The sequence below is a fragment of the Coffea arabica genome, chromosome 2c, assembly GCF_036785885.1.
Source record: "Coffea arabica cultivar ET-39 chromosome 2c, Coffea Arabica ET-39 HiFi, whole genome shotgun sequence".
In the NCBI taxonomy this organism is placed as follows: Eukaryota; Viridiplantae; Streptophyta; class Magnoliopsida; order Gentianales; family Rubiaceae; genus Coffea; species Coffea arabica.
Window position 1 is genome coordinate 73,187,954 of NC_092312.1, and position 11,678 is coordinate 73,199,631.

The 11,678-nt window shown below is 37.9% G+C and overlaps 1 protein-coding gene across 2 annotated transcripts; it reads right to left on the reverse strand.

The window, feature by feature from the left end:
• Positions 1-2,087: 2,087 nt before the first annotated feature.
• On the reverse strand, positions 2,088-5,983 carry LOC113727876 (uncharacterized). Of its 2 annotated transcripts, XM_027252258.2 has the most exons (4): positions 5,740-5,983; positions 4,832-5,178; positions 2,716-4,752; positions 2,088-2,327 (listed from the first exon to the last, which is right to left on the reverse strand). In XM_027252258.2, the coding sequence occupies exons 2-3, from the start codon at positions 5,173-5,175 to the stop codon at positions 2,721-2,723; spliced, it is 2,376 nt and encodes a 791-aa protein (XP_027108059.1). In that variant the 5' UTR covers positions 5,176-5,178; positions 5,740-5,983; the 3' UTR covers positions 2,088-2,327; positions 2,716-2,720. The 2 variants fall into 2 exon arrangements, with proteins under 2 accessions (XP_027108059.1, XP_027108060.1); XM_027252259.2 differs by lacking the exon at positions 5,740-5,983 and having other exon boundaries at positions 4,836-4,974.
• Positions 5,984-11,678: the final 5,695 nt, after the last annotated feature.

Below are 11,678 nucleotides of genomic sequence, written 5' to 3' on the forward strand. Positions count from 1 at the left end.
GCAGCAGCATTCGGATATATGACCTTTATTTAGGAAGTAGTATGATCTTACCAATTGAGTTGAGCAAACTTTTGTTGGCAAACAGCCAAACATACATCGTGTGTTATCGAACTTATCGTGATTCAACTAATCAAATTATGGGTAAAGGACAAAAATTGAGATGGAGGAGAGGAGCACTAGAACTGTAGAATTGGGATGTGAGAGGAATAAGTCCCTTGTTTTGCTAATAATAATAAACCTTTTGAATGAGTGATGAACGTGCCAAACTAAATCCATCAATTACTTGAAAGAAAAATTCAAATGATATTGAGATGCCAAAGGTGATGATAAGATGACAGGACAGCCAGGGAAGAGGCAGTGCACGGAAAGGCCGTCAACACCAAAAATCAAAATAACCAGAGGGTGTTGAAATGCACCCTTTTCATGCTCTGCCTCGTCCCCGTCTGTCCTTACCAATCTTTTTTACCTTGTAGCCGAATTATGCAGATGATTAGCACCCCATGATGTGCTAATGAATACCTGACTGCAGCCGTAATTGCCCATCTCCATGATTGGTGGAATGAGCATAGGGAAGAGAGAATTGGCAGAAAGCATATGAGGGTTAGGGTGGAGAAAGCATGTTTGAGTTAGAAATTGATGTCCCGTTTAAATATGATGAAGAATGAGAAAAGCATTCTACCAAGAATTCTAACTCTTTGCTCGAAAAAGATGGTTTCGAAATGTCTGCCCTGATGGACACGAATTGGCAGAACAGAACGGCTGACTTAAATACAAGGAAAAAGCAATAGTCGCAGTACAAATGTTAGTACTACTAGAATGGTGGGAGCTAAGGGCCTAATAATGCTGTACTTCCCCTCAAAGATGTACTACCACCAAATTGTTGGAGCTTTGAAGATACACAATGATTGTAGCAGCAACACAAGGTTTACAAAGCTAATAAACATTATTGAAAAAGTGTTCTGTCGAAGTTGGTCACCTATTAACAATTCTGGTGTCGCATGTAATAACGGCTTCTGATATCCAATCCTAAAAGACCCACCTGGCTCAAGAAAATGGCGCATTTATCAAGTGTGTCCACAATTCATTCCAAACTCCAACGAAGCCAGTTTTGCCTTGGAGATTGGTGTAAAGTAAAACTCAAATCACTTGGGGGTTCTCGAGAAGCAGGCTGAAAGGGGAGGAGCAGGTAAGAGAGGCGCTAAATGGTGGGGGAATGCCATATCATGCTTTGAAGGATTAAAATACCCAAAAAGAAAAATAAAATGACAAAAACTTCCGAGGATGGAAAACAGGAAACTTTGGTTGTACTGGTTGTACGACTTTTTCTGCGGAAAGATAAGTGTACTTATTGTTTGAGACTTGCATATTTTAGCAGTTGCGTCAACCTTGATACTAGAAACGAAAGGGACATTTACACTAAATTGGACCACATTCAAGCATGTTCAGCAATTTCCCTGTACAATTTTGCCTAAAACTAATTCTCACTATCCACAACCTCCTTGAAAGGAAAACTCCGACTACAAGATCCACCGTCTATCTTTTCCATGAGAGCCTGGGACTTAAATATGAAAAGGATTAAAAAACAAAAAACCAAGGAACCTCTAGTACCATTACCTAAAGCTTTCTGATCTAATTTGATATATCTTTCCATTGATAGCCTTCTAAGGGTGGAATTTTTTTTAGGATCACAACTTTCTGAAATGTTAACCAGTTAACCTGCCCACCACAATGCAAAGGCACACGATCCAAAGGCTATCATCCAATTAGCTGTGTTACTGCCCCCTGTAAAATCTGCAACAGTATATTCTCCCATGGTGATACAGCAGCAAAAGACTTCAATTGGGTTCCAGTTCCTCCAGCTTAAAAGGGGAGTACTAAATAAAGTAGCGGGACCTTTCATGCTAAAAGGAAAAAAAAATGAATAAAATTGCTAATTGCTAGTAGTACAGATCCACATCTCACCAATGGGAATGTACTACCATCCCTAATCTCTTGGTATTGCCAATGGGAATGTACTACCATCCCTAATCTCTTGGTACACTACCAAGAGAATCCACAAAAGACACATCCAGAGGAAGCTTTTGACATGAAACAAGTGAACTGCGCAACTGATATTTACACCACAAGGTGAGCTGATCTCAGTTAAGAAAGCTGTCTAATGATTCTAAACATCTAATCTAACTTATTAAGGCTAAAAAATATCTAAAGTTAGAAGAACCAAATAAAAGAAAATGATAAAAAAAATGAAGAAAAGAAAACTGCCTAGAAGGTACGTCAGCAACTATCGATGTGTTTGATGGCACAACAGTTCCATTTGTCCAAAAATCCTGAAAACAGAAAGCAAACAGATTCAATTCGACTGGCACTGTTAACAGCAAGTTGTCATGCCAATGCACTGAAACTAAAACCAAAAAATGTTATTCCATCACCCAGGCAACCCTCCCCAGCATACATGATCAAAACCACTTGCAAAAAAGAAAGCAACAAGAAGCTTAATTTAACACTAGAAAATATGCTGCATAGTAGCAATAACATAGGCTGCACCCCTATGCAATACAGATTTAAAACACTAGAAAATGATATGGGGGAATCTGTACTACGGTCCAAATAATTGACTAATTTATTTGGCTAATTGTCCTATGGTTTAAGATGTCAACACGCAAACAGATAAAAGATAATACTGTACTGAGAGGACGTCATATCGTTAGTACTTACATAGTCTAGAACTCCAATGCAAACTCTTTGCATGTTGACTTATTGTGCCCAGTACCCTTGCATCTACTACATTGGAGCTGACGTTTCATAGACTCCTGTGAAGCATTTTTCTTAGTGGTAGGTCTGCCAGGAGGGCGACGAGTTGGAGGAGGGGTTACAGTTACAGCACCCTGAGAACTATCCTTTCTCCCAGGCCTTTCTATACTTGGAATAGGATTTAAGGACTCTGAATATGTTAATCTGTAACTATTGGTGGTGAAGTATCTAGCACAATAATCATATGGATCTCGGCCCAAGCAACCAATGACAGTCAAGGCATGGCAGCAAGGCAATCCAGAAAGTTGCCATCCCTTACATGTACAATTGCAGTTCGCAATGTCAACAAGTTCAATGGACTCTCCACGCACCTCATATGTGCTCCCAGAAGCTGTTAATACTTGATGGGGGCGAACTTTAAGGCTTTCCTTTTCAAATTTTTCCTCCATAGACGGGGTTAACCGTGTGATCCATTGATTGGATTCAGTCCGCCGGGTGTAAATCAACTCCATTATCTTTCCCCTTATTGCATCAACCATCTGTGTTATTGGCAATTCATTGGCATCTGACACCCAACTGTAAAAGAGCTCTCCGAAGTTTGATGTCATATGGTTATATCTTGCACCAGGAAAAAATGCATTAGCCCAGTGCTCAGGCTCACTTTGCATGATCCAGTTATAGGCTTCAACTGAAATACTTTTAATACTCTCAATGCACCTTTGGAAGCCTTCTGGCCTCGTTGCATAAGCTGTTGCAAACAAGTCTTCAACCATCAGACGCTTAACTTCATGAGAAAACTGACCCTTCAAATCTCTAATTAGTTGCTCAGAAAGATATCGCAGACAATAAGCATGGTAGATCTCATCATCCTTAAAAACTTCAGCTATTGATTCTCTTAATCCTTTCTCTCTATCTGCCACAATTGTCATACTGCGACTTGCTGACAACGTGTTGATGGCAATTGCCTCTCTGTCAACTCCAGCAGTCATATCACGACATCTTGAAAGTGCAGTTTTAAGTTGTAGCAAAAACCAACGCCAATTATCATCAGATTCTGAATCTACCACAGCAAAAGCAACAGGGAAAACATCATCATTGCCATCAGCAGCTGTTGCTGCCAGAAACGTACCTTGGTATTTTGAGCGCAAAAGTAAGCTATCAAGGAAAAGCAAAGGACGACATCCATGTTCAAAGCCATATAATGATGCATGGAATGCTATGAAAAGCCGATGAAAACTCGAATTTTCTTTGGTAGTGAAAGTAGCGAGACTACCAGGATTTGTCTCCATTATCTTTTCACAGAAGTATGGTAACTGTCTATATGCCTCTTTATATGAGCCTTGAATTTGTTCCTTGGCAATCTCTTTCCCACGCCAGGCCTGAAAGTAATTTAATTGAATTCCATAATCCTGTTTGATGTCTTGCACAATGTCCTTTGGCTTATAGTTAGGGAAAGCTTTCAACTTCTCCTTTATGATACTTGCAACCCAACTTCTTGTTGCCTGATACCCATTCTTTAGAGTAGCACCTTCACACGTATGCGTTGGATTCATTTTCTTAATGCATATCAATTGGGTTGTTGACAACCTTGATGCATGAATTCTCCACGGACAGCCCTCTTCCTTGCATTTTACTGTCACACGATGACTGTCATTCTTCTTGTACTTGAAAGCAAACTGATGTGCAATAGCATATTTGCGCAATGCCTCACGAAATTCATGTACACTGTTGAACCGTTGGCCAACACCAGTAATGTTGTTTTGCCACATTTCAGTGGCTTTAGCATGCTTTTCATTATAGGAACCAACAGCATTTATAGGAGCAGCAATTTCAGCTGGAATATCAATATCAACATCACCATGGTTGGTATCACCTACAATATCAAAGTTGGCATCAAGTAAAAGACCAGCCTGGTTTGAATCATCAGCAACATCTTCCTCCATGACATTTGGAGGGGCATCAACTGGAACTCCCGCTTCTGACAAAGTTGTCCTGCTTGACCTGCAAAATAAAATGTCCCCAAATGTTTCATTCGTAGAAGGCAGACACTTGACACACTATTAGACAGCAAGAGAACTACCTACTGCCAGGCATGTGCGAAGCTTCAGGAACAACGACCTCAGTCATTACAAAAATCTCAGCAGTCTCAGCATCGCCGTGAAACTTGATCATGCGTTTAAGGTCTTTATCATTGGAGATAGTAATAAGTGTCTTCTTGTTGCTTGGGAGAAAATATTTGACAGTCATTGTATTAAGGTTGGAATTAAACATCTCTGCAACCTCCGTCTTGAAATCCTTATACTTCATCTTATCATCAATTTCCATAGCATGAGCATCTCCACCCTTATAAGATAGAAAACCATCTTTATCCGTCTCAAATTCACCTCCTGACTGGCAAATAGCTATCACTCTTTTCCCAGCCATGACCTGAATCGAAGTCCAAAATACAAAGCTGCATAAGCCAGTAAACGACCTCCATTTACACCAACAGGTGAAAATTCGTTCCAATTAAATCAACGTCATCTACCTCCTTACGAACGAACACTAAGGATGTTCAATAATTTAAAAAAAAAAACACACATGACCGAAGGAACGTTCAACAAAAGTTAAATTTAATCAAATACACGATCATTCCGGACTCTGCCCTGTCAATATCTATTTACCAGCAACTTAAAAACCTTAAACCATCTCTCCATCGGGATATACAATTTTCATATCCCAAACTACGTATAAAGTAAACTATATCAATATGTAAACGCTTAAAACATAACTGAACACTGCCAAATTAGGGCAAGCGAAAAATGGCAGACTAAAAAACAAGAAAGTAAACATACAAACATGTTAATTAAGCAAAACCCAGATGAAACCAACATATTTCTAGCAAAAACCCATATAGAGATTGAGTCTTGGACCAATGAAATTCAATTAAAAAAAAAACTTAAAGACAATAAGATGAAAAAAGAAACAAAAAGCCCATAAAAATCGTACCTTTAAGCCAGGTAGCCAAATTGGGAGAAGGGTTTGTAGTAGGAATTGACCAATGGGGGGGAAATAGAGGAAAAGTGAAGGGGGAGGGAGTCTGATGAAGATCTACATTAAAAGGTGATAGATACGCTTCCAAATAAAACTATACCTATATATATGTATATATATGTATGTATCTAATAGAGGCTGGAGGCCTTGGAAAGGGGCGAGTAATTTTGTTACAGGTCTAGTGATGGAAATACGGAGTACCAATTAATAAAAAAAAAAAGAAAAAGAAAAAAACACACACAAATACACACACAATAAAAAGCTTGTAAGAGGGGCTTACGTGGCTATTGGCCACTGACCAATCAGATGTTGCCGCTTCTCGCATATTAGGCATTCCCATCATCGTGTCTTGTTAAATCTTGAAAACAACCTTGGAAGGCCACGGGGGAATGCTTACTAGACGAGGATTAGGATTAGGAAGTGGACAAAAAGTGCCCTTCTTGTTATTATTTTTTTTTAATAAGAAAAAGAGGGTTTTAACAATTTATGATCAATGCAGTTTTTTTATATGAAAAATTCTAGTATTATATAATTGTTTCTTATAAAGATAACTAGGTGCGGTCCCCGCGCGATGCACGGGCATCATGGGATTTTTTTTTTATATTATTGCGTTGAGGAGTTAAGTGAAATGCATATTTTGCAAAAGATTGATGGACTGCGTCTGTGATATAGATAATTTTGCAGGTCTTTTGAAGAGGGTAGATTTATGTGGATCATTGTCTATATCCAATTTACAGGATCATGCAGGCATATTTAGACATATTTAAAGCTGAAGCTTCTTAGAGCTCTTTGCACTTTCAAAAGTGATAAAGGGTTGCAAGCCTAATTGTTGTAGTTGTCGGTTTGTTGTTTTTTGATCTCTGTCAGTTTGAGTGCGGTCAGGAGATTGCTGTCTATATTTGTTGAAAATTCTGGTGTGTGTGCAACTTCGGTTGTTTCTGGGTGTGGTGGAGAGTCGATGAGCATTCTTGTTGTGTTTTTTTCTCCACTAAGGCCGCTAGAGTTGCTCTGTGAAGTGCTGGTCATGTTGGGAAGTTTGTGTACCATAATGGCTGGCTTGGACGGATAATAACCAGACGATGGAGTTGCAGATATAAGAAGCAGGAAAGGACAAAGTTAGCAAATGAAGCTAGAAGTCGACAAAAGAAAGAAAGAGGAAGTTGTTTAAGAGGTGGAAATTGTTTAAAAGCTGCAAAGAAGAAAACGGAAGGTGATGAATAGAACATGCAACAAGAATACAATCATTATATACTCGAAGAGAAATAGAGTCATTACCTTCTTCGATACAAAGAAAGGACAGACGGCAGAAAACTAAAACTCCAGTTGGAATTACCTTCTTCGACACAAAGAAAGGACAGACGGCAGAAAACTAAAACTCCAGTTGGAACGCAAAAAAAGAATGCAGCGACACAAATGCAATTTCAAAGATATCAGTATGTTAATGGGTTATGACACAAAACCACCATCTATCTATATCTATCTACTATATGAGATATGAGAGATGAGAGATAATGAGCTTTCTGGAACAAAGAAACAAACGGTGTTTCCCTCTGCATGGCAACAGACAGATGCCTCCATTTGAAATCTTTCCCTCTGCATGGCAACAGACAACTGGCTCTATTTTAAATTTGGCCTCACCAACAAAGCTAATGAACCTTGGATTGCACACACTCCAACCATCTGACTGTAATCCGATAAAAGAAAGCAGATGAAACTTAACGAAGCAAATGAAACTGATCCCCGTTTTTTTCTCAAATTTTCCTCGCAAACAAAGCAGATGAAATTGCAAGGCGAAAATTGCGGCAACGAGGAAAATCCAACTGCTTCTTATATATGTGTATAGAAATCTGGGCACTTTTTTTAACGTGTTTAAGAGGCCTTGATTTTCTAAGGTAATTTATTTGCATTTTGAATATAAATACAATCTAAAAATTGATATTTTGCCATTGATATAACCTTTAAAATTCCTAGATAGGCGGATCCTTCAATCTCAATAAGACTCTATTTGGGGTTACAATACTTTTCGTAAAAAAGTACTTTTAAATGTTATAAGTACTTTTAAAGCGTTTGGTGAATATCATCCTATTGAATTTGAAATTGAGTCTTCGGTGTTAAAAACATGTCAACAAAAGTTCAAATTTGGTACTTTTAGAATAGCTTTTCCGATTTAGAAATAAAATATTAAATTTAATCATTTTATCCTATATTATGAATTAACTAAAGAGATAAATACATTTAAAAATTATTAAATTACACATTATTCAATACAATGAGTACTTATTCAATTATGTCTCCAAATAATATATTTAAAAGCAATTAAGTACTTAGTAAGTACTTTTGTTAAAAATCTCTATTAAAGAAGTGCTTTTCAATAAACTATCGCAATTCTAAACAAGCCTTTAGACAAAATTATGAAAGATAATGTAGACCAAAAAGTAAATGTTGAGCAATTAATTACCTCACACAATGCTCATATTCTCCGTCGTGTTTGGATTCGTAGTTACAAAGTCACCATCGGGCTTGATATTTGTGTATAATTTTCCTTCCCGCATGCTTCCCAAAAATGGGAAAGTTGATGTTATTTACTGCTTGTTAGTAGTTGAAGTACTTGGAGAACTCGAGAAGGGTGGGAGGAGGGTTGAACTATATGGTACGAGAGAGAAGGTGTAAGTGAGAGGTTTAAAATTCGAGACTTCCTACTTATATATATAAAAAAAAAAAAACTTAAGGAAGAGTTAGATTAGCTAGTAATGTGGAAAGGGTTGGATTGAGCGGTAAGATGAAAGAGATTGTAAGTAGGAAATTTTGAAACTTTCAAAAAAAAAAGGGAGAATGAGACCAATCGTCCCTCACATATCGCCGATGTGAAAATTTAGTCCCTTAGAACGAAAATGATTAGTTTTAGTCCCTACAAACAAAAAATAATCACTTTTAGTCCATTTTCACTTTTTTGAACATATTTTGACCCGAACTTACTGGACCCACATGATGTGCATAATTTTTAAAGGGTAAGAATGACAAACCACCTGACTAGAAAATGTGAGGGAACTAATAGTGCAAAACTTTAGTTAAACATTCATTAAAAAATATATAACTAACCCACCATAATTAACAATTCATCTCAACCCAAAACAACCCTAATTACAAACTCTCAGCAGCTGATTAAAATTCATCTGAAGGAAATTACTGATTGAAATGCCAAATATGTTGGGTTCAGAGATAATGATGCAACAAACGCCGACAAACTTGGCAACCTTGGCGTGATCGACGGATGGAACTTCCACAATTTCTCCACCTTCCAGCTTTTGAGGCATCCTGACTTTGATGGAGAATGGGTTCTTCTTGGTTTCAATAATTGCACTACTGTTGTAGATCATGACAGCACCATTGTCGGTCAGCATTGCAAGTGTTCGTGAAATGCCTGAATGAAATGTCTGAAGCCGTGGAGCACTAGGGAAAGCTCTGCATTTGCCTCTTAAGAGCCGAAGTCTCCGAAAACCCAAGAAACTCAAACACCAAAGAGAAGTCCTTAAAAATCATAAAAAGCCAGTTTATTCTTTGCCCCAATCATCAACCGACCATGAGTAGAATCTTGAGCCCCATCAAAAGCCTTGTTTAGACATCACACTTCTATCACAAAATCTCACTGCCTTTGATCCAAAGAGTTTCTCAAAGACACATCCCATACAATCTATGCCTTCATCTCCTAAAACTTTTTCTCATCTTGCCATTGTCCTGCTCAACAATCCTAGCTTGAAAGCGGCATAGTTTCTTCACGAAAGAAGGGAAAGAGTCCAATGGCGTGTCACTGTAACAAGAAAAAGATGGAAACTTTGACAAAGCATTTCAACCCCATCCTATTTTCACCCAAAAAAGTGCAGTCTTTAGATATTGCAAGCCACCAAAGTTTACTCTCCAACTTTAGGCCTGTGGAATTTTTTCCATCTTGATTTTGACCAGGAACTCCGGACAGACTTGCTAGAATGATTTGGGCTAGGAAGCACATTTTCATTTTTTTTTTGCATTTATCTTTTATAGCACATTTGCTTGTTATTTTCTTGTCTTTAATCACGAATTTCCTTCGAAATATTTTCAATCAACTAAGAGGAGTTTGTAATTATGGTTCATTTTGGGTTGATATGAATTAGAGATTTTCAAGTAATGGTGGAATAGTTTTTGTGTATTTTGATGAATATTTAACTAAAGATATGCACCATCAGTCCCTCAAAATTCTGATCAAGTTGATTTTTCATTTTTACCCTTTAAAACTTGGATATGTCATGTGGGCCCGGTAAGTTCCAGTCAAAATCTGCTCGGAAAAGTAAAAATGGACTAAATGTGATCATTTTTTGTTTGTTAGGGATTAAAACTAATCATTTTCGTTCTAAGGAATTAAATTTTTACATCAGCGATAATCAGCGATATGTAAGGGACGGTTGGTTCAATTCTCCAAAAAAAAAAAACTTATGGGCTTGTTTGGCATTTAGGTGATTTGGCGAGGAATTTCGAAAAACTCTTCAAAAATTTTAAAATATACATTTCAAAATACTTAAAAACACACAAAAAAATTTTCCTTCTTCCTTCCCCTCTTGGCCCACTACCACCATTGCCGGTGCCCGTTGTCACCGTCATTGGGCGCTTCTCTACTTTTTATTTTCTTTCTTTTCTCTCTGTCATTCTTTCTCCTTTTCCGTCTTTCCCTTATTCTTCTTCTCCTGCCACCCCATCTTCTCTCATCTCTTTTGACCTCTCTGGTTCGTGAGGGAGAGAGGAAAAGGGATGAGGTAAAGGGGGAGAGAAAATGAGGAGAAAGGGAAAGAAGGAGGAAGAGAGATAGGGATTAAGACAGAGGAAGGAAAAAAAAGGAGGTGCTAGCAAAAGTGTCGCCCGACGATGGAAGTGGAGACTGGCGGTGATTAGAACAGTTGTGAGAAGGAAGAAGATCAGAGGAAAGAAAAAAAGAAAGGAATATAGCCTTCACTACTACCACCACTACTCCAAATTATGATAAATTAAGCATCAATGATATCCTAATTTTACTAGTTATTATTGTTGTTATAGGGTTTGCTTAGGAGGGGTACTTTTTAGGAGTTTTTAACAGGTAATTTTTTTTACAACATTTATCTATAGGAATCTTTAAAAACATCCCACATTTTAAAAATGCACCTTAAAATATCCCAAAACACCATCAATGTTTTTCTCTTTTGCCTTTTTCCTCCTCTCCTACCTCAATTCTCCAACATGTCCGCCAGCTAGCACGTGCACTGTCATCTACTCTAGTACCGACTCCACCCCCTCTCCTCTTTCCTTTTTTTTATTTTTTATTTCCCTGTCTCTTTTCCCTCCTCCTCTCTCCATCCCTCCACCTCTTTCTTTCCCCCTTAACCTCCACCCTCTCCTCTCACTTGGCCCCCATTCCCTTCTATTACTTGATCCCTATGACTTCTAGTCAAGCTACCAAATCTGGTCGTCTTTTCCCTCTAGTCAAGCAATTAGATTCAATCGTGTGACCAAAGGTTGCTAGGGTGGGAAAAGGCGGCAAGGGAAATGGGGGAAGGAAAGAAAGAGGAGGAGATGGAGAGAGAGAGAAATAGAAGGGAAAAAAAAAGAGAGATGGCCAACGGCAATTGAGGTGGTGGCTATCAATAGCGGCAATAAGGATGGAGGGAAAAAGAAGAACAAGCGTAGGAGGAAGGAGAAAGAGGAAAGAATGGAAAAGAAAAAAAGGAAAAAAATTAAGTTTTTTAAATTTTTTAAAACCCTAAATAGACAAAAAATTTTATAATTTCTATAGTAAAGTAGAATAAAATTTTATATAAATCCCAAAAAATACACCTTGTAAAAGACCCATGGTTATTGATATTAGTGTAAGTATCTCATGACCGTAGAGCATT

Coding starts and splice junctions, on each gene's coding strand:
- LOC113727876 (XM_027252258.2), bottom strand. CDS start 5,175: ATGGCTGGGAAAAGAGTGATAGCTATTTGCCAGTCAGGAGGTGAATTT. Junction 4,753..4,831: donor TCGCACATGCCTGGCAGTAG/GTAGTTCTCTTG, acceptor TTTATTTTGCAG/GTCAAGCAGGACAACTTTGT.